The 27,368-nt window shown below is 42.4% G+C and overlaps 1 protein-coding gene across 9 annotated transcripts in view; it reads right to left on the bottom strand.

The window, feature by feature from the left end:
- Window positions 1–13,950: 13,950 nt before the first annotated feature.
- The window catches only part of RIMS1 (regulating synaptic membrane exocytosis 1), a gene marked incomplete at both ends in the record, with an annotated part of 309,929 nt that continues 296,511 nt past the window's right edge, over window positions 13,951–27,368 (bottom strand). For all 9 annotated transcript variants that reach the window (XM_080342600.1, XM_080342602.1, XM_080342603.1 and 6 more), the window contains 5 exons: window positions 13,951–14,169; window positions 14,524–14,663; window positions 15,752–15,853; window positions 18,582–18,694; window positions 23,388–23,529. In XM_080342600.1, coding sequence (XP_080198726.1) covers window positions 13,951–14,169; window positions 14,524–14,663; window positions 15,752–15,853; window positions 18,582–18,694; window positions 23,388–23,529 — 716 coding nt within the window. The remainder of the gene's footprint in view (window positions 14,170–14,523; window positions 14,664–15,751; window positions 15,854–18,581; window positions 18,695–23,387; window positions 23,530–27,368) is intronic.

Raw genomic sequence — 27,368 nt, 5'->3', positions numbered from 1 at the left:
CAGGATTTAGTTGTGCAGCTGATTGATTGACGATTTGCTACAAGTCTTTGCTTTTTAGGGGGTATGAATGTTTTTCTGCAAATGCAGTGGAGGGGGATTAGCTCTGATGAATTCCACCACTGAGGCACATTTTATCTTTCAGCCCTTTCACACAGTAATGAATGGGAGCTGTCACTGTTGCGTAAATTACATCTGCTCTTACGTATGTAAATGCCTAATCCCGTATGTAAAAGTAGTGGTACACAGTAGGCAAAAATCTTCTTTAGAGACGCGTTGTGGAAGGTTTGGATTACATCCCAGTAAGAACATTTAGTAACAGCAGCAGTGTTCCCAAATTCCTTTTTCAGAGTTTGCACAACCGGTAAATGGAGCTTTAAACTCACACTGAAAATTGATACAATTTGTTTGTTGATATAGTTACCATCATCTGCAGTTGTATAATTTATTATCGCCTACCGCTGCTGGGGATAATAAAAGAGTGAGTGGGTTTTGCGATGTGAGTAAAACATGAGCACAAAATCTGCACTGGAAATACTGAGTCACTTAATAAACATGTAGACCACAAATCCATTGTACATTATTCATTATGCAGGTTACAGATGGGCCTGAAATAGAGGAGTCTGCTTAGGTTTGTGTGCACATCTGCAGTGCACACAGGCCGAGGTGGGGAGGAAGGGTGTCCGACCCTGGGTGCCACTTCAGACCCTCTCCAAAGACAGAAGCCAGAGAGAAAGTTTGGATTCGATGGACCATATCACAGCCACCTCCAGGCCCGGCAGCCTGCAGTTTTATAGGTTTTGGCTGATCTCCAACATAAATATTGTTAAAGACCTCATTGAAGGAATAGTGATCAGGGGTGTCTGTATTCTTATAAACAACAGATAAGAGACAGGAGATACCACGGCTGCTTTTTGACGCTCTTGTCTGCCTCTGGTGCAGCAGCGGCAGCTGGCTGGACCCACGCAGTGTGGCCTCGGGGCAGCACAGCAGGCAGGGGCAGAGCCTGGATGTGTCCACACTATGGCTTGTCATGGGTGTGCAGATGTGCCAGCCTGACAGGAGCTGGTGGGATCCTCATCGGACTCTCAGCTCTGCGGGACCAATTCTGCCCTGAAGGTAGAGCCCGGGCAGTGCTCCATAGGAAGGAGAAGCAAGAGGAATGTCTTGTGCAGGGAGCCTGTGCAGACCTGCGATCAGGCCAGAGGTCTGGACTGGTGACTGCAGCATTTATTCTAGGCCCTTGTGAGGAGACAAGGACCTGCAGAGAGAAATGCAGAGGATGTAAGTGCTCCCCAGGGTGCACAGCAGCAGGGAATGAGGACCAGCCAGCCTCAGAAGTGGTTCTGGAAGCAGGTTCTGCCTCAGAGCTTTAACCAGAGAAGTAAGGGCTGTGATTCACCTCAGCCCTCTTCTCACCTGGTGCACTTGCCTAACCCAAACCAAGCAGCACGACTTGCCTTTTCAAGGTTGGAAACCTGCTTACCTGCTTGTGGGGGGAAGAAAAATAAAACAACCAACTTTGAGTATTATGTGTAGCTGTGCCAACTGGTGACACCTGTCACAACATGAATAAACTAGTAAGAGTTTGCATTTGCTATTTGAAGTGCATTTTGTATGTGAAATACAAGGAAACCGGAGTTCGGTGTAAGCCTGAATGCTAATCCTGCATATGTTTTGGGGGTGGGGAGGGAATAGGAGGAATTGTGGGAGATCTATTCTAACCGAGTAAACCCTGCTGCTTTGCAGATTTTTGTCAGGCATGGACCACTCTAAGTATTGACTCCCCTGGGATAAGTAACCATTTGCAGATTAGCCATCGTGGCAGAACTGATAGACATCTCCCCCAGACTGAACCATTTATTTGCTTTCTCACATCTTTGCTGCTATATTAAAAAAGGGCCATTATTGATGATTTCCAGGAAAAGCTTTGCAGTCACATTTTTCGTCATTGCATAAGCCCTTAGATATATCTCAATCATTAAACATGTTTCAGCAGTCTTTCTTTTATTATTATTTTTTGTTTCAAATGGCTGTGCAGTGCTGCAGTTCAAATTTCCAGAAAGGCTGTAATTTCCTTGGATTGTCATAACTTTGTTGTAATAAAATGGGCAAAATGCTTAATGGGCAACCTTTGCTTACTATTCTTTGCAGACAGTTGTGGTCTGACATTTAGAGGAATGCTCACCCAGCTTACAAACACAAGGGCATTCAGGCTCAGGTGCTGAGGCACAGCCATGTGCTCCATCTGCGATCCCTTTGTGCAGCTGTCAAGGTTCCTACAAAATGCCAGTCAAAAGCACAGGACCACCATCTTACCCAGAAATCCCATTACAGGCATTCGTGTTTTCAGAGCGTTTTACACTCCTCCCCACCTCTTGGAAAGCTACTTTTACTCATTTGCAGTTGACAACACATCTATCCAAATCCAATCCTACAGCAGTTTCCTAGGTAACTAGTGCTTTGGCACAGAAACCCTCTACACGACCGATAGAGCCAAAACACCCGTTAGCATTTCCACTTCTTTTCAATGCTTTTGAAACATGCAAAGATACAAAAAAGCACCACGGAAGCATTATAAATTAAAAAAACAAGGCGACCAACCAACAGCAAGAAAGCCAGTGGCAAGGTATGTTCAGCTGCTCTGTTTAACTTTCATCCAGGAAATTCTGCATCTGCCAAAAATTAGCTTGGATCTAGAGACAAGACCAATCTAAGGTCTGAAACCATTTCACAGGGGCTGGACCCCTTCAGGTTATCTTCATAGATTGCGAATACCTTTCTAGGCTCTGAGTCATGCCTGCAGTGTGGACAGGTACTTCAGAATCACACCAAGAGCAAGTAGTTTGAGTCTCTACTCTCCCAGCCTCTCTTACTGTAGCCAAGCTCCAGTGAGGCCTTACAAGGGCCGTAGGGCAAGGACCATTATCTCCATTACCTCATGGACCTCTGAGGAAGCGTTTCCTCAGATTGCCTTGTTACACTGTCCTGTTCAATGCTCTCTCATTCACTGCTTGACTGCAGAGCTGTGATCACTGTCGTGGGATCCCACTGGCCCTCATCTTTGTTGCTCTGCATGTGGCTGCAGCTCATTTACCAAAGGTTCCTCGATCCATCGAGAGAGAGAGACTCTCTAGATCTCACTGTGGGACTGGTGTCTGGAGTACTTGGGTGGAGAAGGGGCAGGGCGACTCCAGCGTTTGCTCTCGCTGCAGCCCAGCAAGACAGTTGTGGTTGCGGCAGCCGTGGTGAGGCAGAATGCATTTCCATGTTTCGTGTGCAAGAATAAAGCAAATTCTTGTGCTCGCCTAATAGCCACAGGCGGTGCATTTAGGCACTGGAAAAAATAAAAAAAAAGCCGCAGCTTGAAGCCAGGTTCATATTATTAATAGAAGAGACTGGGCTGCAAAGCTACACTGACAGCTCTTCCTGGCGTTAACATACACACACAGAGCTGATCCCGACTAAAAGGTAATTAAGGAGAGGGGGAAACCTGGGAGTGGCTGGCATGAACTGCCCTGAAGGGGAGGAGTGGGCTCAGGAATGTGCATCTGAAGGGCTTGGTCCCGTGTCAACTTCTGTGAACAAGTCCTGCTGAGTCTTGCTCTGCAGGCCCTCGTCAGCCTGTTTCACAGGGAAGGGAGAGGGCTCCATGATGGGCGGCTGCAACTTGCAGGCAAGGCCCTGCCCTCCCCTCCCTTCTCCGCCTGCGATTGTGCTGGTTCACTGAAGGGCAGTGTGTGCGCATCGGGCTGGAGCAGAGTTCAGAAGAAGTTGCCTGCAGCTGTCTTCACTCCAGAGCATGTTACAGCAGGTTGAAGGCTGCTGTAAGCTATGCCAACCACCAACTCGAGAAGCTTTTCTGGCAACTGAGCATTGCCAGGATATAAGGATATGCTAGTCATGTCCCATAGAACAGCCTCTTCTTCAGGAGCTTGAGGGAAAATGCCAGAGACACCTTCTGGTGACCTTCTGCGACTTGCACCGAGAGGGGAGCTACAAGACGCTGGAAACACAGGGACAAATGTAGGAAGTTTTGTGCCATGACCTGGTGCGAAGCTGCCACAGAGTGCAGCTGTCCTGCCACACTAGATAATTTAAGAACCGGCAGCTTTTACAGTTTCAGGCTTTTATGCTAGCAATCTCCCCAAGCACTTCCTATCAAGTGAGCACTTCCCTCATTGCCACCTAGCAGAACACCATTGCTGAAGTGCGGCTGTCACTAGCAGGGGGCAGCAAAGTTTTTTTGTCCCCTGCTGACCCCCAGAGCTGTACCAAGGTGGGTGTCATTCTTCTGATTGTGCTCCACTTTCAGATTACCAACAGCTCGGTTAGAGTCCTAAACCTGGGCCGTCTGTTTTTAGCCCCTTGTGATTTGGGTAGGGAAGCTCTAGCACTGGCTTCAGGGCCCTTTTGCGCAGCTCAACAGCCCATAGCTGGGCTGTGAGACACTCTGTGCCAGAGTGAGCTGACCTCAGCTGAGGTCAGCTGAGGCTCAAATCCCAGCAAACTTTAGTTTTACTCTTTGGGGATGCTGATGAGCTGGAGACATGAAGACTTTAGTCCACTCATTTGGCAATTTAAATGCCATGGTAGGTGTACGGGGTTACACAAAACAGTCCTGTGCAGTTCACTGCTTGAGTTCCTTCATTGTGTTGAAGGTTTATTTATGTTTCAGGTACCAAATTAGACCTTGCTCCTGCAAACCTGGCCTGCTTTTTTTGTCCACTCTCACTGTGCAAGACCTTTCCTTTTCTGCCCTTGATGACTGACCTTTCTCAGCAGCTAGATGAGCAGCACCTCCTTAAACAGATTATCATTGAAGTTTAATAATCTTCCAGCACAAGCGTTCACTGGTCACAAGAAATTCTCCTGGTGTATCAGACTTGGAGCTTAATATGAAAGTAACAAAGGTGTCGTTGGGTACAGCATAGTCTAACAAAAAAAGTCATAATCAGAAAGCAAGATGAGGTTGGTTGCTTAAGCACCCAGTACCCTGACATTAATCTATCAGAGCAGCCGCTTCAAATAAGGAAGGAATGGGGACAAATGTGTTTTTTTAACACTCCTTAGTGGAACTGCATTGATTTGAGTGAGTTCATAATCACTACTGAATCAGAGAAAAGGGTAGGCTGTTAAATATAAGCATTATTTCTCTTTATGCTTTACAAATTCTCCTTCAAAACTTTTGAGTTTTGACTGCTTTGAGAGCTCTTACTTGAAACCAGCAGAGAAGCACAGCCCGTGATCACACAGCCGGTTTCACTGCATCTGCAGCTATACATCCGAAACTTGGAAAAAACGCTACAGGTTTGGGTTTGTTTTGTTTTGGTTTGGTTTTTTTCCATATAAAACAGGCGCCTGTTTCTCCACACGACAGCGGAGATCTTGGCGACCCCCTGCTCCGAGGCAGCAGCAGCAGCAGCAGCAGCAGCCGCGCCGCCCGCGGCCCGCGGGGCTGAGGCGCCCTCCGGCGGCCAAAGGGGGAGCGGCTGGCGGCGCGGCGGGGTCTTGTGTGGCACCGGCAGCCCCGAGAGGGACCGGCGGCCTCGTGTGGCGGTGGCGGCGACGTCCTGCCCTGCCCCGGGGTGGCTCGCTCACCTCAATAATGTGTTTTAAGGCTTGTTGTCCTTTGCCACTGTTTGCAAACAGCCTAAATAAAATTGTAAATAAATTTCCACTAAATGTCCCTAAGTAGATCTATGTAACTAAATAAATCACATTATTTGCAGGAGGCAGCTCACCCAGAGGGTTGTGGAGCACTGGAACGAGCTCCCCAGGGAGGTGTCACAGCGCCAAGCCTGACAGCGTTCAAGAAGAGACTGGACAATGCCCTCAGACACATGGTGTGAACCGTGGGGTTGTCATATGCACGGACAGGAGTTGGACTTGATGATCCTTGTGGGTCCCTTCCAAATCAGGACATTCTATGATTCTATAACAAGCGATCGCCCACAGTGGCAGGTTTTCCCTCTCGCTGCCCCTCAGGCATCCCCAGCACTGTCACACAGGACCTGGCACCGTCCGAGGCCACCTCAGCTGTCACAGCCCAGCGCTGCATTCGGAGGCTGCTTTTCCAGAAAATAACAGCTTTTGGTCTTCTTTGTTACAGCATATGCATTACAAAAACAAGAAATGAGGCTCATCTACAGGCCAGGCAACATCCTCTTGTCATGGACGGGGTGCCTTGGGTGGAAATGCTGCCGCAGGCTGCACCGATCACTGCCTCCTCTGAGAGAAAAATGAGGCTACGAGGTTCTGTGCTTGGTGCAGCTGGAATTGCCGGCTGGCCTCCTGCTTGGCTTGGCGTTTGTTGTCAGCAAAAGGGCCTCGCTGTGTAGCGTGGGTCAGTCACCTTCCGTCACAAAATCGCCTTGAGCTCGGTCTCATTGAAATTGGTGGTGAAATTCCCACGTTCATTGCAGATGAAGTAAATCCTGAGTCCATAAAAAATGCACAGCATGCATGAGATGTGCAAGTGAGGTGGGGGAAAATAATGGTCTTAAATCAGCCATGTACCAATGAAAGAGCAGCCCCAGAATGATGAGATATTCAACCACCCTTCTCTGCTTTCCTCCATTCACTCTCAGTCACTGAAGAAATGTAAATGTTATCAAATCCAACAGGCATTCTCTGGAGAAAACAGATACAGCTCTGAGCTGGTATCAAACAGACAAGTGATGGGAGAACAAGGCTAAGATTAGTGACAGGCTGAGATGCCAGCCTAAAGAACCAAGGGAGAAGGCTAAACCCTGAAGGGTGGATCACAGCCTTGCAACATATCTCTTTCTCCTCCTTTACATTTTGGATTCATTTTAGGGAATATTTGAATGGCATAACAGAAATCTAACAAAGAATCCCACATGTGTTCAGCAGACCTGAAGGATTACATAGATAGCACAGCAGTGACTTCTATTGCAGCTGTAATTTAATTCTGTTTAAAGCTCTCCAACAAAAGAAAATGCGATGGTTTTCTTCCATCTTTTCATGCACATGATGGATGAAAAAGGCTTGATGGTTGGTTTTTCTTTGTGTTTTAACATGAATGGGTTAAGAATGCTGGTTTTTGCCACCCACAGGCTTGGGAATCAAGTGAAATGCTGAGAGCACCAGAGCAGACCAAGTAAGAGCTGAGTCCAGGCACCAAACTACACTAAACTTTGGTTCACAATTTGCAGGAGCAATGACCAGGACAAAGTGAGAAGAGGGAATCAGCATTTCTTAGTTTTTGTATGAGAGCAGATACTGTTCTTCAGCTGCCTCCAAAATCTTAAGCCCTTTTTCCTACCAGGAAAAAATAAGCTAAAGAGGTCAACAAGCCACTCTTAAGCTGCCTGTGAGAAGATTACTGATAGTCCCTGTTCCCAGCAATTATAGCCTTTATGTGCCTTTTGAGACTAGATAACAGAGCAACTCAAGGATTATTTGTGCCATCACCTTACTTTTCCTCTCCCAATTGACTCCTAGAGAGTCACCGGTCAGAAAGGCAAACAGTGCCTTTTGACAAGCCTTGCTGCCACCAGATGGTCTGTTCCCAGTAGTGAAGTAATGAAGTTGGGCCAAAGCCTTCAGCCCTTCAGGAGGAAATACACTGCCACCTGTGAGGCTTTAAGGAGCTTCTGTCATTCAAAAATACAGGAGCTAAGCTGTTATGCCTCTTTTTTTCCCTTGATCTCCCACTTTTGTGTCCCCAGTGATACAGAGGTATCTCTTCCCTCCCTGTCTATGCTCCCCAAGCCTGCATTGCCCTCCACGAAGACCTGTTGCTGACTCTCTGGTTTACTCATCACAAAGAACCTGACTTCTTCACCATCCTACCCAATGCTTTGTGAGGCCTGACGACAAGATCTCTCTTCCACAACATGCTTTTTTTTTGAGCTTAAAAGTAAATACACACTTTACATCCCCTTAAAATTAAGCTCACACTCAATGCATGTGTCAAATGGTCATACATACAAACTACTCCTTTAGGAAAAGCTGGGTCATGCTCAGCAGCTCTGTAGCATTGGCTGCTAACAGTCATAGAATTGTAGAATCATAGAATAGTTTGGGTTGGAAGGGACCTTTAAAGGTCATCTAGTCCAGCCCTCCCTTCTAACCCATGATATGAGAGGGACATCTGGGTGCTCATTCTAAATCCAGACTCTTGTTCTGTACCTGGTCCAGGGACAGCTGCATTCCCAGCTCTTCATAATCATAAGGCAGTCTTCCATATGTTTTTGAAGGGTTGTGTTTTTTTGCTGTAATTGTGAATATTTTCTTTTGGGTTTCCTGTTCATTCCTTAGCACTCAAGGGTTGCTCGCTTAGCCTCAGACTCTGACACTCTGGAAGAAACACAGCCCTTTCTAAGACTGGAGGGCGAAGGTTTTGAGCTCACTCTTGGTTCCTTTTGCTGCAGGTTTAACAAACAGCAGCTCAAGGATAATGCTGCTCCTGGCTTCTAACAGACTCTGCTTAATAACTAAATATTTAGAAAACATTTCCATCCTGGCCATCCCTCACCCTCTGCTTTGCTGAAAATAATAATTTGGTCTTTTTTGTTCCTGTGTGTTAGTGTAACAGTGCCATGTTTGCACTGTGTGTGGATGCTGTTTCTGCACTATGCAAATAGTTATCAAAATCGATTTATTTTCTGAGGACACACCATAACATTTAATTGAAGTTCTACTTTGCAATATTTGCTGGATTTGCAAATCTTGGCTTTTTTGGGTTAAAGTGCATGACAGGATTTCTTAAACTATTGAGAACTGTCTCACCAGCCCTTGTATGAGCTTGTTCTAATTGGTATTATTCTGTCTTCTGTAATTAGTGCCATAGCATGTACATGGGTGGCTTTCTTCTATGGATACTTGCTGCCAGACCAGACAACAGTGACTATAGACAAAGTGGTGGTATTGGAAATGCAGTGGTGATAGTGCTACTTAATTCCTGGGAGACTGGGACAGGAGACATCTTCTGTATGAAACTCTGTACAGGGGATGGTATAAACTGCAGAAAACAGCAGTGTCCTGCTGAGGTGTGTGACTCAGGAATTTTCATTTGGCTGTAGCTGAAATGTAGTGACAAGGTTTAGTACAGAAGATACAGACAAGAAGGTGAGATCTTATTGTGTCATCTCAGTCTCTGAGGACCTCAAAACTGCTTTATACACATTTATGCACTGGTCTTTCTATATCTATGTCATGTCTCTAAATAGGAGATTGTACCTCCCCCCACCTCATTCATCACAAAGTCCAGGTGCAGAGACTGGTACCTATATTCTCAAAGTCACTCAGTAGCCTACATCCCACTGACATAAATGTGGGAAAAAAGTGAAAAAAAGACCCTAAATCTTCACCTAAATAAATTGTTGTAGACACAGTGAAAATCCACACAGGTGGTGATATCATATGGCCTTTCACTACGGACACAGGGCATTACCTCTGGGCCACTACTGACTTGTAACTGCAATTTAACAGGGCTCTGAAATTGTAGGCTTGTTAAAGAATGGCGATCAGGATGAATGATTCTGAGTTGTCCAGGGAGCACAATCATAACAACCTCCTACTAATCACTTTCTGTAGGTAATTTTTTTCAGAGGCCACCATGGGGATTCTGTGATACCCTTAGGTAATTCACTTTTAGCAACTGAAACCTCCAAAAGACTCAGTGCTTGAGGATGCCTTTCTTGTACTGGCTGAGACACAACTACAGCTGTATAAAGTTTGTCTTACCTGAATTGCTATTTTGGTACAGTTGTCTACAGATTCTGTCAACCTTTTATCCTTTCCCTCAGGTACTACACTGACTCAACAAGGCGGAACATCTAAGGTTTTATGTCCTGATGCATGACTAGAAAGTACCTAATGAAGGGCCATTTCATTAGACACCTGTGGGGGCATTACGGAGCTGAATCATCATCATCAGATGGGCTCTAGAAGGAGTGAAGGCAGCTTCGCTTTCTGTCTCTGGCACCTCAGGTAGGACAAATTTGGATTACGAAACTCAGAAGAACATTTGATCTATGTGACATGCCTGCCTCACACAACCTCTCTCATAATAATGGTATTTAACTAACAGCACACGTGCTGACCAGTGCAGACCCTGAGAAAACACATACATGACCTCTGCATTTTCTTTTTCTTCTGGAGAGAAGTGAACAGGCTGGGAGTGAGGTATTGAGACTTGGCTATGCTTGATAGATGTTAGTGGAGTTACTGATTATTCAAGATGGCCAGAATACTCACTACCTGAGTTGAGAAACCACATTATTCAACAACAATCTGCTTTCTTGCAGATTGCTTTCTTCTACATTTGCAGAATGCAGTAGAGTAGAAGTTGTAGGGTAACATGGGGTGAGCATTTGGGGCTTGAAATTAAGAGCTCCATTGCTGTCTGCCAGGACTTTCTTTACTTAAAGCAAAAGAAGACTATGAGTCCCATATTCCTTTTTCCTAGAGTTAAATGGGCTATGGACAGTAGCATAACAACTATAGGGGAGCAGCAAACAGCCAACTTCATAGAAGACAAGTCACAAGCTATAATTAAAATATTGGAGTATGCAGAACAGCCACTGAAGATCCACTCTGAACTCTTCTTGGATGTATAACGTATACGTGGGCTGCACTCGACTTGGGTTTGTCATTTGTTAGTGAAAACAGGCAACCAAAGTGCGCATATCATTTCCCTGGGATTTGTGGAGGAAAGAGATCCTGAAGCTCTGGTTTGTCCTACTCACTCACAACAGTTCTGATGTCTCTCTAACACAAAGGTCAAGGCCAAAAGCTTTTTCTCCATTCAGAAAGAGGGACACTAAATTTGCATTTCAATACACAATTTAGAACTTTTACTCATCATGAGCAAAATAACTTTCTGATTGTATGACAGAGATCATGGTTTTAGTATCTTTGCTCTTTCCCTGAGTACGACATCTGTCGTACATCATCTGTCCTACTTCGTTCTTGAAGTCATTGCATATGTGATCTCCATTCACCAGAAACACCATAGAAGAAATGGTTCAGCACGTTCTTTTCCTTCCGTTTTTTTGGTGCTATAGGGATGGGGATCAGAAATGCTGAACTTTATTTATTGCTCAGGATCAGAAAGGAAAATAAACCCCAGTATTGGATGCAATATTCAAAGCCATGAGATTTTTGAAATTGAGGGCTTTTTGCAACAGTATGACAAATTCTATATTTAAACAGATCACTCCCACCACACAGAAGCAGAAATATAACATGCCTTTTGTTCAGAGATTTACCATGTTTAATTATTCATTTTTTCAGTAGATTAACCATGTATTCAGATAAATAAAGTAATAAACAAAAGTGTTCAAAGTGAGGCAATATTGTCTTTATGTTATTTTTAAATTGTGATCAGGTATCTGTGGGACATGGAAAACTAAAAATCAAACAAAGTACATAATCTTTGCTTCTCTAACAAAATTTAGCGCCAAATTCTGCTCTCAGATAAATTTCTACAAAGCACTGCCCATAAGGGCATTACAACACAAGGACATATTTCTGGGTTTAAAAAGTGCAAAAGATCAGGAGTTGTTCTCACATCTTAAAGGCTCAGCACACAGCAAAGGGAGAGCTGGGGCTTGGCTCTGACGCACATGGCCCCGCTGACCCAGCGCAAGCACACGCAGCATCGCTCAACTCCCACAAACTCATATGATTTCACCAGATGCTAATTTGGCTAAATTTGTGAGTTTACTCCAATTTGCCTGCTTCAGTGAATGAGAGCACAATTTGGCTCCTTTCTCAGTGAAAAGGCAGCCAACCAAACATGACTTTCACCAGGCCTCAGTTTTTGGCCCCAGACTTCAACATACACTATTACAGCGATCAAGAGAACCATAGAAATTACTTATCATTTTACTGTTCCTTAACACATTTCACACAGTCCTGAAGCAAGCAGAATCACAGATGAACCTCAGAACATACAGAGAGCACAACTACTACACTGGACATGAAAAGGAAATTTTATTAAACATGTTTACATAACATGAGTTGGAAGTTCATTTAAAAGCACAGGGGAGTGTTAAGACAAGTGGTCAAAATAGAAAGATACTATCGAATTATAACTAGTTGGTTTTTGGCCACTAAGACAGAACAGGACCTAGTAGTAGTGCACCAATGCTTGAGTTCTTCCTGCTCAGCAGGTCGAGCAGTAACCAATCTGCGCCCTATGGAAAGGTGGGCAGAGTAATTCCCACGTGTTGAGTATTAACAAATAGTTCACTTGGTGCAGGCAGTATGTCTATGAATTAAAACCTAGTGTGTACACAGTTTCTACATGTGTTACAGCCCCACAGTAGGAATCTACACCAAAATAGTTATTAGAAGGAATTTGGTCCGTACTACATCACGTTTTCCATAGGGTAAAAAATAAAGTCCATCTATAGACATTTAGCACCAGACTCACAGACCTAGCCTGGCTAAAACCTGCAAAATGTCTATAAGAAAAATGGATGGCTTAGATTTCTTGGTTACTTCAGTATAGTAATTACGAGCAAACTGTACAAGTACATGCAACATACAAGCTGGCCTATGTGGAACTAACATACATTATTAAATAACCTTTTTCATCTTTTTTTTACAAAACGTGCATGCAGCTTTGAACAGTTCCAAGTCATGCTGCTCTATTTGTGTGATCACAAAATTGAATGGCCCGTAAAAGGAGGGGAAACATATCAATGCACCTGCAGGAATCTGCAGTTGTTCACACATTTACAGAATATCACAAGGGATTTCAAGGCCAAGAAGAACTCAAATGAATAAAAAGCAAATTGAAATTGGACTTTTTTTTTTTTTTGTCTCCAAAAAGTAAGATATCTTGCGTTAAAAAATCAAGCCTTGTGCTTGCATCAATCTCAAAGAAATGTAAACTAAAATTTGATAAAAACATTAGTAAGTGCAGAATATTTCAACTGGAATTTCCAGTGAAACACTGAACAACTCATACCATGCTCTATCCAGGGCAGACGGGTGCGTCTGAAGCGACACACATCAGAGGAGCCTGGGTACAGCTGAAAGTGTCATATGCTCAATCCATTCCTGGTCGACGTTTTTTGGGAAGTCAAATATACATTTATACACAGAAACATAAATATTTCCTCTCCATTTCTAGGAGGAAAACTGCATTACTAGTAACATATTCAATGTCAAAATTAAGACCAAAGCTGCTTTATACCAGTCCCCAGCAGTAGTTGCAGAATTCTTCAAAATTTTTCCATGCAAAACATCATAAACATAAAAGTTATTATATATAATGCAAACATATCTGCTTTTTACAAAGAAAAAGTGGCACTGTGATGATTATTTATTTTTCAGAATAGAACTTAGATTGGTCATCTGTTCTGGGTTCCCACAGGAGAGATCTGGAAGTCCCAGAACTGAGAAACAATTTGAACTCGCTGGAATTGTAACTGTGGCTGTTGAACATTGTAACGATGCTTACAGAGATATGCTTCAGCCCTTTTTTGTTTGGTTTAGAAAAAGAAAGGAAGGGTCTCTGTTAGCGTTGTGAGGACTTCTACAAAACTAACAGAATCACATGGTAAAAAACTTGTGGAAGTGACAAGTACAGAAAAACTGCTGAAACACCAGGAAGGTAACACTGCTTGAGGGCTTGTCAAAATGTGAAAAATACAACATTGTTAACAGAGTGAGAGCTTCCAGTTTGGGTCATCTTTGACTTAGGTCGAATCTAAACATCTCTCTCTCTCTCTTTTTTTTTTTTTTTTAATCATTATAAGCATCGGTGATAGCTGCTAATAGATTGGCCATGTGTGATATACCTTTGTTCTGTCAATTTAAGCCATCTCTTGACAAACAGCAATATTTTTGGATAACTACTACAAGCAAAACCAGAAGTGATTGTCTCTCTCCAACAGTGTTTTTTGATCATGTGAATATCTGATTCCAATTGTTATCCTGGGTGATGTTTTCATTAGACAGCACCTGCTACTACGATCTAATGCAGGGAGGCCCAGTTGAACTTTCCAGAGATGACTGGGAAGCCCTGCGCGTCAGGGGAGTCAAGGTTGGATCCACTAGCGATGAAGGTGGAAATAATTTATACCAGCCTATTACCACACTGGACAGATCCAGTTCCTCCAGAAGGATCTGGGCAACTCCCATGAAGCATTTGTGGTCCATTCTGCCGTAGTCTCCCCAAACTATTACCTGGAAGAACATAAAATACAGGTTCAGCATTGTCCCCAAATCCATGCTCGTACCTTCACTCCTGCTGTTGTGTGTAGCATAAGGAAAATGTGATTCTTAAGGGTGAATGATTGCTCCCTCTTGTGGGAAAACCTCACAGCAGGCTAGCAGTGAGAGTCAACAAAAGAGAAATGTTTAATTCAGCCAGACATTTTGCAGGTCTGAAACCACAAGCCACAAGGACATGTTTGCTGGTATTTATAAAATTAAATGCTTAGTGAGCTGGAATGGGTTTATGCATATTGCTTAAACTTAAGTAAACATGCAAGTGCTTCTCCACATGATAGCCTAAAATGGGATTAAGTAGCAACTGACCTGAAGGACTTTACCCTGTGGACTTTCATCAAAAACCAGTGTCTGTTGGTACAAAGGATCAAGGGTCTTCCGTGCAATTCTTGTCTTCTTCTTAGCTATACATGCTCCATTTTCCAATAAATACACTTTGACATACGGAGCTGCAAACAGAACATCATTAATTTTATGTTTGGACTTAAAAACATCTACATTGCACATCTGAGCTGGAGCACAAAGGCCTTAAAAGGAAGCTGAGTGGAAAGAAAATGACATGCTGTCTTCACTGTATAATCTGAATACAACTATATTCATAAAGTAAATGACACAGCCCATAAGAAATAAATTTGTTTTTTATAAACTTTGAATGTAATGATCTAAGATGTTACTAACAACAATTACATTTAAGCTCTGTCCTTTTAAAACCACTTTCTTTTGCCAGGAATTAGCTGTCACTGATAGCTACTCTGGAGTCTCTATGTATGTTTAGGGATCAGAGATATTTCAAAACAAAACACTGATGCTTCATTGAAAGGAATATTTAAAACTAAGTCACTCTGATAACACAGACATTAATTGTTCTTTATCTTCAGCTCCTAAGGAGGTTGTAAAGTTCCATTTTGGAAAAATGTTATTTAAAACAACTGTTCCAGTTGTTAGGGTAAGCAGTGGTTGTGGTAGCAATTATAAATCTCCTCTAATAAAGATTTCTATAAATAACTAGAACTTTAAAAATGTCCTTATAAAATGATACAATATTAAATCTCATTCATTATACAAATTATTGACACTGAGACTAGCATAACCTGCAGTCTTTTGAGGCACTGTTGCACAGAGAAGATCCTGGCATGTGGGTCTCTTCAGCTGTTCGTTCAAAGCATTTTCATATGTTCTCCATCTCTTGTTTTAATATGGAACAAACACAAAGGACTTCATCTACATCGACAAAGCCCCCCTGAGATATATAACTTGCCCAAGATACGCAGAAATATTTCTGCAAATGTTCCTTCCAGAATGGATGCAGAGTTGCTGAAAACCATTCCTTGAAAGGTAGGATGTGACTGGCCAGGTGGTGAGGAGTGGACATTGGTCCCAAGGATACATCCACGCACACATTTCTTGTTGAAAAGCAAACCAAACAAATGCAAAGGTAGTGACAGCTAATGAGGAGCTTAAAAAGTCTCCAATCCCCAGTTCATCAGCACATTTCAAGTTTCTGTTTTCTGTTCTTATATTGCCTTTGTTTCCTTACCCGGGGTAGATTTGGAGCCAGGTTTTTGTGTGAGGCCACGGGCTCTAATAACTTCTACTTCTAACTGGCCCTTTTTATCCACCATTCCAATCTGGATATCACCTGAGAGGGAGAAGAAAGAAGCTCACATTTCAGAGAAGCAACACAGCCAGGGAGACGGTACAACAGTGAGAAACAGAAAGACTAGTTTGCTACTAGTCTGATGTATTAGTGTGCTTGTCACCTCTCCTCCTGATCACTTGAATTTTTCCATCCTTAAACGAAGACTAGAAGATGTATATACTAAAAGATATATGTATCTGTAAGGAGCACGGTGCCCTCTCTTGGTGAATGGTTTCTACCAGAGCTCAGGATTTCCTCTCCTTGGAGGCAGGCAAAATTACAGCAACCCTACGGTATAATCACCACATCTTTAAAATTGCACTGTTGAATTATCTAGAGGCTTCCTACCTCAGACTTCTGCCCCAGGTTGCCAGGCGCTGACATGTGCCCTGACAGTGGTCCCACACTCAGAGAGCCTAAAACCCAAAATCAAGTTCAGAAATCCCTTCGGCTGGAAGCTCCTGCTTCCAAGCTGAGATGCAGGAGCCGGCAGTGTGAAGGCTCCTTGTCTGACATAGTTGGAAGGAGAACTGCTGGTAGAGGCTAATACTGAAACCTTCTTCTGTAACTACTGACCCTGACTGGATCCTCAGCGTGAGGCAGAGGCACCAACCAGACCAGGTACGGTCACAGCGCAGCTTCAGAGAATGACGCCCTGCCCCCAGGAGATCAAAAGGTCTTTTTTTCTGCAACAGACTCCAACAAGTAAGGGGTGACAATTTTCTTGTTTTATCAATATTCCACATTCATTTTTGGAGTGAATAAAATGACGCAACACGTTAAAATAAGAAGGTGCTTTCATTATTAATATTAAGACTTGTTTCTCTGCCTGAGTTCTGACAAATGACATTTCCTGCAGAAAAAGGAAACTGCTTACTTTGAGACCAAGCTCTGTTCTGATCTAGATCAATAAAATGCAAGGGAAGTCAACTATGGGCTGATGCTCAAAGCATCGTATCTATGTGGTTTCATATATCATGAAAGCAGCTGGGTAGAAATCTAACAGGCCACTTAGAATAAAAAATGCACAGTATGACACAGGCAGCTACATGATGCCTATGTAAATAAATAAACTATATGTGTATCCATGACACACATATGTATATATTTGACATGTCCACTCTGCCTAAAAAAACCACACTCACAAATAGATGGTCCTGAGTATAGATTTTGGGGTCCGGGTTTAGAAAGGCAGCATTTTGAAATTAACTGAGCATGAGATTTCCACGTGCTCATCTAGCAGTATATGAAAGCAGTGTTCATACCTTAGAACTTGAAGTATGACAGAGCGGCAGGGAAGATTTTTTTATCAATCAAACTTTGCTTGAATAAACAGAACTCTATGTTGTACTAAAAATAGTTCACAGGAAAATTTCAACAAGCCTTTTTAAGAGCACATCCAAAATAAAATGTGCAACAGGGAACCAGAAGGGGGAGCGATAATACAATCATTTTCAAATTGCCACTAGTGAAAGGATACCACATAGAAGGTCTTCTGAAAATTGTTGAAAAGCATGATTGAGTGCTTTTTTGGGGGACAAAACTTAAGCCTTTAGTAAATAAAGCAGTTCTAACAAGTGAAAGTAAATGTATTACTCAAGTAATCTGCATAAAAATATTTAGTCAGAAAACTAGACTCAAAGAGATGTGAGAAATCTAAAGCCTTATATTGATACTGATAGAATCACACAGATTTTTATTGGGAAAATTATCTCACAAATATATTTTCTTTCAAAATAATAATAAAAATATGATTTTAAGAAATGTAGTGCTTATTAATGCATTAGTAGCAGTCATTTGGATTTACACAGCAACCCCTGCCTTAGGGAGTACTCCAAGTGTTCTCAAGAAATCTTCTGTCTCCTTCTGCTCATGAGTTGGGAGGAGAATACTCTGTTCTGCAATTTTTCTTTCTGTTTCTCTCTCTTATTTCAGAAGTGGCTCAGTAGCCCTTCCTGAAGCTGACTCTTCCACGATAGATGTACAGAAGCATTGGTCATTTATAATTTTTAGCAGGAGAAGTATGGTTAAACCAGTGGATCAGGGACTTCTCACTCAGAATCCTAAAGCATGTCTAAGAATTGCTCACGAAAAAAAGAATCAGACCTTTCCAAAGATACTTACACAGTACTGCACTGTTGCACACTTACACACATACTCTAATCATAGCCAAAATACAACTAATGCTACTATAGGGAAACACAGACTGGCCTGGAAAAGTCACACATAACCCCAGGCAGCTGCTGTAGAAAAGGATTTTGTATCTTTCATGACAAACACTGGCTTTATCAGCAACTGATTACCAGGCATTACAAATGGGGGCAGAAGTTTCACATTCTGGCCTTAGAAGGTTGGACAAGTGCAGAGTTTGGCCAGAAAACTGTCTGTTACATCCAATATAATCTGTGGCAAGTAAATGTAAACTCAGAACAGCTGAGACTTTGCAGTGAGCTACGATGGAGAAGCCACGATAATTCTGAGTGGGAAGCAAAGTGCAACCCCTGTCTTCAAACTGCAAATGAGATGAGCCAACACCTCAAATTGAGCAAATACTGTTTCTCACCCCATTTCGATTGCTAGCACGCTAGGAATACCAGTGACTGTGTACAGGACCTTCATGCTTACAGTGAAGGAAGCCACTTTGTAAAAGTCTTGTTGGTGCTGTAGTCTGGCAGTGTGTGTTAGCTAGTTTATTATTCAGTTAACAGAAAGGACATATTATTCTTACCCATGGCAGGGGTTGCTAGTGTTTGTCGGCCTACTAACTGGGCAGGTCCAAGTCCATCGAGGAAATCACTAAACTGACTGTCAGCGCCCAGCCGTACTCCAGGAAATATTAAGCTGAAGAAAAACAGAAGCTGGTTAAGCATAAGAATAGGATTAATTTCTACTGTCCTACTGTATTTACCTCAAAAGTACTACTGATACAAGGCAAGCAGGATGTGCAACCGCAAATTGTTCTGCAGCATCAGGGAGAAGCCATCTCCCATGGACTCCAAAGCAGTATAGTGAAATTTGGCACACAGACCCAAAGATGTCCATAAAACAGTTCTTGCTAAGGAGTTCTCCAGGAGCAGTGAAGAGCCTGACAGGTGAATTAACTATGAGTGACCTTGCATGAGAAAACATATAAAGTCTCAAGAAATTTAATAGCCTATCATTCTTCATTCTTGAATGTTTCATTTACCTTGTAATACTGTTTTGTATCTATACGCACACCCAAACCCCATCTGCACCAGTTTAAACAAACAGGGAAAACAGATGTATGTACTAAATTAATCTGATTGCTGCAGCTGTTTAATGAAGCAGTAAACTGGCAGGTAGCACTAGTGTTGATTAGAGTTAAACCTAATGCCACCCCCCTGGCCAAAATATTTTGGTAGCCACATCTGGATCTACAGCTGGTAGCCACCCCTCTTTCAGGACATATGAATATACGTGCTCTTCCAAGCTGCTTGTATTCCAGAATCTCAACTTCCTTTTTAATAGATACACAATCTCCAAGGAAGGAAGGAAGGAAAAAGAAAAAGAAATATAGAAAGAGAGAAAGGAGCAAGAAAGAAAGACAGACTTTGACTAGACTTTGAAGCAAGTCTAGATAGCATCTTAGCCAGCAGACCATCCACTATTCTGTACCTGCTTCTCCCTCAAAGGAAATTCCATGTTAGACTGGAGAAAGTAACAAAACTTCCTAATGAAAATATTTAGTGTAAAAAGCTTTGATTTCCACAGATCAGGCTTATGGACTCAATTCACAGTGAAAACTCTTTGCAAATCCCAGTTAGTTGGATATAAAAAGCCGATTCCTGTCTTCAAGACTAACTGCTCTTATTATTCCTGCAGAAACATATAGACTGCCTGTAACTAAAACTGGCCAGAAAATATCAGTGTTTTTCATTAGAAAACTCTGATTTACCAAAAGGTAAACTTTTCACAGAAATTTAGTTTTTAGAAATATTTTTGTTTTGGTTTTAATGTTTCTTTAGATGGAGGAGCGAAAGAACCCCATGGTCTCCAGTTCAACCATCAGCATTCACCTAACCTTGAGATGTAGCTTCATGCCCATCCTCCCTGACCAAGACATACAACCTGCTTCTCTCCACAGCAGCACTACCCATTCACTCTTGCCTCTACTATGAAAAGTTTCTTGCTCATTTCTTTGGCCTTTTTCCCCAAATAAGTGTTAAATTTTACTATGGAATGGCTAACAACATTGGAAAAGTTCACTTGAGAGCCTTCTCACTTTTCAGACACCTCTAGCCAAACACATAATAATGAAGGTTGTGAAGCAGACATTCACCTTAATGTGTATTAATTCTAATTCATTGAACTCCAGTTATGGGTCAAGCGGAAGAACATAATATGGTACCTGGGGTAACTACTGTAGGAATCTGCATTCTAAGTTGAGCTATGCATCTGATTTGTCTTATAAAATGCAGGATGAGGCATGATACTGCCAATAAACTATGTGATTCTGGAAATAAAGTCAGTACCATCATGCACACATGCACATGGAAGGAAACGTAGCCTGTGCAAATTAATACAGGCATTTCCAATTGTCATCATTACCTGCCTACATTAATGTCAAGAGTGGGCTGCAGACAAAATACTACTCAAGCAACCAAAGTCAAGCTCTCACTGATTTTGATGGGAATCTCAAAGGAGAGAGGAAAAACCTAGCTAACAGCTTTGCTATTCAAGTGTAGGGGAAGTCTGAATACAAGGTGCTATCAAAAACTGAGTCATGCTGACACTAGAAATAACATCTCAAGTTAAAAGTGACATTTCTAGTGTTTGAAAAAGGCCCAGAATAATAATAAGAAGAAGGCTGTGAGGAAGAGGATTTTAGGATCAGCTGGCACAGTGCATGTACCCCTGATTCCATGATGCATTTCTGAAGCTTCCCCTCCACCTTGCAGTTGTGTCCAACTCAAGTTCTACAAATAAGCCGGTGATGCACGTGAGGGAAGTGATTAAACAGTTGAAAATTGCTTTATTGGTCATCTTTCTTACAAGAATCTCTGCATTTAACATTCTTCATTCACTGTGATCTAAATCCAGAGCTGCTGTAAAGTAACATTATTCTATCGAACTCAAGCAAGTTTACAGAGCATCTGGGGATTTTGATCTACAGCTAAATCATAGAATCACAGAAAAATAGAAGACTTCAGGGATGTTTTCTAAGCCATAAAATACAGCACCATGCTGAACAGAGTCCTCTGGTATCCCTTCTGCCTATGGCATTCTGTCCTGTTCATGGAATGTTTCTCTTCCTTCATTGCAGGAAGATATATTTAACTGTTTCACCTGAGATTTATCTGCCTCCTTTGGACTGTTCTCCTGGGCTTCCCTTCAGAGTGACTGTTAGATATTGGTGGTGTTCACACTTCACTGGCCTCACTGTTTCTGTACTCTTGGCAGGGACTGGAATAAGGATGTGGAGATCAGGGACAGTGTTTAAGGCTAAGGTCAAGTGCAAAGTGTGTTTGGAGTCAGGAAATGAAGTTGAGCTATACTGAGGAACAGGGATCAACCAGAAGAGGTGGCAACTCCATCAAACCAAGAGTCTGGGACAGAAACTTAGTGAAAAGTTAAGGAGCTGGTACGAAATCATGGATCAAAAAAGCAGGACAAAGGTGGACAGATGTGAAGAAATCTGTTGTATGTGAGCACTGAGAGAGGTAAGGAGACTGGTCAGAAGCAGAACTGGCGCTGAAGCAGCAAGAGATGGGGAACAGGCACAGGAGCTAAGGAGGCAGAAACAAGACCTCAGATGCAGATAGTGTGACTGCCAGTTTACGATAGCTCACTTTACCGTGAAGCTGGACCTAATTCTAAAGGATAAATTTCAGATTAAGTCCCACTATGCACACTCAGCCTGCAATATTTCCCAATAAGAAGCGAGCACTCGTTTGCCTCCCAGGCTTCTCTCTTCTCTGCCTTACTCAGAGGCCAGTTCTCAGGTCAACAATTTAAGGCTCTGCCTTGCAGTTTCTGTACTCCAGTTGCACACTGTGACCTCCAGATTCACACCTCGGCTGCCCCAGCCTTTCCAAATCTATTTACAGACTTTGAAGGTGGAGCAGAAAATTAGGCTGTACCCCTGAAAAGGTCTTCACCTCCCTCATACTGCTAACCAGGGAAACAGGCCTCCCAGCTCACTCTTAGCAGGGTCCAGTTTACTGGGCCCTTTGCCACCATGGTGAATGGCTGGTGCCTTACAAACTGATGGTCCAACCTAGAGAGAAGAAGGAGGATGGCAGGATGGAGTGTTGAAAGGGTAAAGGTAATGCCCTATCACAGAGTCACAATGGGAAAAATACTGTGGTATTTTACTCTTGTCCCTCATTCTTCATCTGATGCTTATCTACTTTTTGCTTTTGAGTTATTCATGATGGAGCCTGTTTTTTTAATGTGGCTTTTGTGATTCTTAGCATTATCATTGAACTATAGAATAGTTTGAGTTGGAAGGGACCTGAAAGACCATCTAGTTGCAAATCCGCTACCATGGGGAGGGACATCTTTCACTAGATAGATCAGGTTGATCAAAGCCCCAACCCTGAGCACTTCCAATGACAGGGCTTCCAGAATTTCCCTAGGCAACCTGTTCCAGTGTCTCACCACCCTCATCGGAAAAAAATGAGGGTGGTGAGATAATCTGATGATGGAGAAACTGCACCTTTATACAGCTCCCTGGCACCACCATGGCTGCCCCTGGCTCTTCATGCCCTATAGAACCTGCAGTAGTAATTGTGGTAACACGATAAGCATATGAAAAGATGAAGCCAAAGATGTCCCAATCTCTCATTTTTTCCCAGGTCCATAGGGTAGATTTGCCTACCCCCAGTTTCCCTTTTTGTGGGGAGGCATCTTCTGAGAATTCCTTAGTGACCCCTGTGCCTTGGCACACTGGTAGAGTCCCACCGAGAGCTGTGAGGAGACTGGAGTTTTTGTGCACACTTTTGTGTCAGATCTGTCTTTGTTCTCCTTTTCTGTATACCAAGTGGTGCAGTAGTGAATGAAAGCAGCTGCCCCGCTCCCCACAGTTGTCTCCCTGATTTCAGCTGATGGGGCAGCTGGGCTCTGGCTTTACAATTCTTAGTAAGAGACTTGGACCAACTCCAAACTAAACTTTCTTTGTTTGCAGTATTACTGAACAGAGTTTCATATCACAGGGATCTACATACAGCATCTGAAGTTTAACTCTGAGTTAATCCAAACATAACTCAAAGAAAAAGGACCCCTCTGTTTTGTTTTGAATAATGCAGTCTGAATTTAGTTGTCTTTTGATGAACAAAATGCCTCACTGGATGACAGGGAAAATGAATCCTTAATAAGCCCTCTCTCAGTTTCAATTTTCAAGAAATTTGTGTTAGGTGCATAAAATAGGTCAGTTTGCAAATGTTTCAAGAGAAACAATCTGTACACAGAGCTATCCCCTTCAGCCAGAGCTGGGACCTCTGTTCTCATCCCAAGTTTTCTCACAAAGACAGGAAACTTCTCCTACATTACTGATATTTTTAATGCCACTTACTTGCCCTCGGAGCTATAACTATTTATGCTGCCATCAGTGGATTCCCGACTTGGCTGTCGAACCATACGACTTCTCATCTCTGCTGCCATCCCTGTCTCTGTGCTTCTCTGTATCGTGCTCTTTAGCTTCTTGTTGCCAGCTTCTGAAAGCAGAGAAAAACAAGTGATGGTTAGAATGACAACTTAGAGCAAAGCCTTTCCTTGCAGTTTTCCCCCATGAACAGTGATCTGACTTGACCATTACTATTTAATAATACTAAACAATTATTCTGACTGAAGAAAGAATCTCCATCATTCTTCAGTTGCAAACTGGCAATGGCTTCTCTTTAAAAGGGCTGCAAACTGAAGGTCTTCATTAGGGCAAACTGTTAGAAATTAGGTGTTTAATGAATAACCTTTACACAGTTCAAGTGTAGACAGGATGACTGTGACCATATCTGCTAACCGTATACTCGGTAAGGTGTCTCTAGCCACCTTGTTAGTTAGGTTGGGTGACCACAAAAGAATTTACAACTCTCACAGAAAAAAAAGAGGGAAAAAAAATCCTTCATGCATTCCACAGAAAAATGTTAGCACTAAAATCCCTAGTATCAAAAAACAGTATGTTGTGACTCAGCAAAATATTGCTTTTCACCACATAAATTCCTCAAAGTAACCAGTCTGGGCTTGCATCTGAACACTACAGGGTAATGTCAGTCTTGTGAAACTGTTTAAAGATTTGATCCATTTGGAAAAATTTCCATCACACATTCTTTAAAATGCAATTTGAGTTCCACCTGGAAGGTTTCGTGTTCCCCTTGAGCAAAGAGAGCTTCCAGTCATTTGCAGGGGTGGTTATGGGCTCAAGGTGCAATAGCTGATCTACAATGAATTCCACTGTCACGTAGTAGAAAATACACTTGTAGATGATGGTAATTGTTCTCAAACACCTTTAACTGAAATGCTTCTACCAAAGTCTCTATGTGATGTAACTGCGTGTGTTGGCTTCAAACTGAGTATCCTGTTCTTTTTTATTTAGTTCAGCCTGTCATTCAATGGGTAATATTACTTTCTTTCAGGAAGCAGTAGGTAGATTTTACAAAATATTTACAAAAAGATTCTCCTGCATTTGTCCCTTTATTTCAGTGCTCCTTCCTTCACTCTTTGCAAAGTCTGTGCTTCCTTTTCTCAGTCTCCTCAGGGGAGCATCTGAAAAAGTAAATGTTTCTTCCACCTCCACCTGCTGTGGAGACTGAATTGCTCTGAAATAATTTTCACTTTCCTGTTTCACTTGGACATCATTGATGTTTGAAGTTGACAGATCTGGATCTCTTTTCGCATAGAAGTTACGGCTTTGGTAGCCTCCACAAGGCTTGCCCATTGCCCAGGCTGTGGAGAAGAGCTGGTCCTTGCTCTTTGGGTCCGGAGAGCTGGTGGAGGGCAGGGAGAAATCACAAGGCAGAGCAGCTCCCCCTGAGTTATCACAGTAACATCTTTGGAGCTAGCAGATGATAGACAGCAAACATGGCCAAAGCAAAAAAGAAAGAATTCATATATTGGGCTTAGAGGCATCACCACAGTGAAAGGGTCTGTGGTTTTCCTCTTAAGCCTTCTGGATCAGGGGTTGTTTAGCTGTGGCCACTCAAGAGCAGAGAAACAAATCCCTCTGACTGGGAGAAATCAGCTGCTTCCAGAGACCCTTTATTCCCTTCTGAGGCCAACAACTCTGTGGTTTTGCTGTGGGCCACTGCAGCACATCCAAATTCCCAGTCCTTGGTCAGCTGAAAACACATGATTCAGTGCTGTGGAACGTGAGGCAGAGCAGACAAGGTACATCAGCAGACCAGGCTCCACTCTGGGACACTGCAGGTGGCTGTGGGAGGTATTTGCTGGAATTTCAGTGACTCTGTATATAGAAAATCAAATGCTACCTTTTACATCAGAGCTTTATCTTTAAAAACAGATGGTTTGTCCAGTATATCAATGCTGAAAGGTAAGCTTGAGCACCAAAAATGAACCAAAAGGCAGCCTAGGAAGTATAACCCACACGCAGAGCACTACACCAAAGCGGGATTCTCACGTTTTCAGTAGCTAAGCGTTTGCCACACATGTTGCTTTGTGCATTTCTCTCTCTTGCTGGGACCTGTCTGAAAGTGCTTCTGTTTCCATCTGTTCCTACGAAGCATGTGAGGTTACGTGGTTTGCCCTCTGCCTTCTTTTCTGGAGCAAGCCAGATTAGACAGCATAATTAGGAAGGACAGAATATGGTAGAGCCTGAAATGTGGGCAGCTGAACAGAGTTGCCTGTGAGCATTCATGGCTCAGGAAATGGGACAGATGATAGAGTCAAGGGAGCTACAAGATCATCATGACCTTGGCACAAATTGGTAAAGACATGCTGCTCTGGACCACCAGGACAACATGGTGGGTGCTGAAATTTAGGGATTAGAAGCCAGGCTGGTGGGAAAGCATAATGAAGAACATCTTGACAGAAATAATCATCATAAAAAATATCCATTGACTACATTACAGACGTTAACCTTAGCTCTGAGCCACAGCAGAGACTGAAAAGAGCAAGTGGGTTTTTTTGAAAGAGTAATTTGGTATTATCGTGGATAACCTCCATGTTGCTGCTTGAACAAGCTTCTTTGCTCCACAGATTTTAAATGAGTAGACCATTTAGTAGGAATCCTCATGCATGGCCATAAGAAAGTCCACAAGCTTGTCTCACTGTGCTGCAAATACCAGATTATATTTTCCTGAATATTTTTTCAAGTTATAGCTTTCTTTTACTGTGCTGAATTCCACCTTTTTTTTGGGGGGGGGTCAACATTTTTTCCAGGTTGAAGATTAAAAAAAAATTCCTTTGCCTCCTCTTATAAGTGCTACTAATATCTACAATGTTTCCTGGGAAGACTAGAGTCCTCCTGCATACTTCATTTTATAATTCAGTATAAGTATTCTTCAGTACAATCAGAAATACAATGTAAAAGTAACCCAAGACAGAATGGTAAAATACGTCAAGAGTTTTATGGCATAAAGGGAATTGCTTTTGCCCATGACTAAGAACTGAAACACATGTTGCACAGGTTTTGGAAGTTTTACTCGGTCAGCTACGCATATCATATTGTTTTCTTCCACTTACAGCACAAAAAGTAATGAGAACAGCTTATCTTGTTGGTGTATTCCTGTAAACCCCTCAGCAAAACCCAGTTTTGTGAGGGAGGGCGGTTGGTTTGCACACAGCTGAGTGGGGAACTGCTGTTGTTTCTAAAGGTGCCCCGGTAACGTGAAGTCATTCTGGGGCACAACTTGCAATCCTGCCTTGGCTGCACAATGAGATACAGGATATGAACAACTATCAGTGGTCCTACTGCTCTTTAGAATGTTTTGCCTTTTCATTGTTGTTGTTTTGTTTTGTTTTCTTTGATTTTCATCTTGTATTACTTTCACTCTAGCAGTTCTGCATATATCTTTGCAATGCTGTCTTTATATGAACAGTACAAGCTCATAAAACACTCTATGCTATGATATATTGAGAAGATTTTCTGCTTTTGTCTGGGTATCTATTGGAGAATGCTTGGTCCTGCTCCTCATTTTTATTAGTTTGATATTTATAATTAAATAATACGTTACAGTTATTTGCCTGCAATGTGTAAATTACACTATATTCATTGTGCAGACGCTGTCTCTATACTGAATACCATTTAGGGGAAAAATGGTCTGTATGCTTCTGTCTGCTGTGTCAATTGTGTAAGGTTTTCTGCTACAGAAGTGCAAATTGATGTGCATAAATTGCATGTAAACACGTACTTTAACAGGTACAAGCTAGCAAAAACTATTACAGAGCAATTGTGATGATAATTTTTGCAGATTTAATAACTGATGCAAAAGGATAATAAAGCAGACGTCTGCAGCTACAAAATATACACAGCTTGTAAGCATTTCGTAATTAATCAAAAGCCTTGTTGTAGCCACTCCTGCTACAACACACCAGTGAGTGT

This window comes from Nesoenas mayeri (assembly GCF_963082525.1).
Source record: "Nesoenas mayeri genome assembly, chromosome: 3".
Taxonomy (NCBI): domain Eukaryota; kingdom Metazoa; phylum Chordata; class Aves; order Columbiformes; family Columbidae; genus Nesoenas; species Nesoenas mayeri.
The sequence above is the reverse complement of the archived record's forward strand: the minus strand, read 5'-3'. Positions and strand labels throughout refer to the sequence as shown.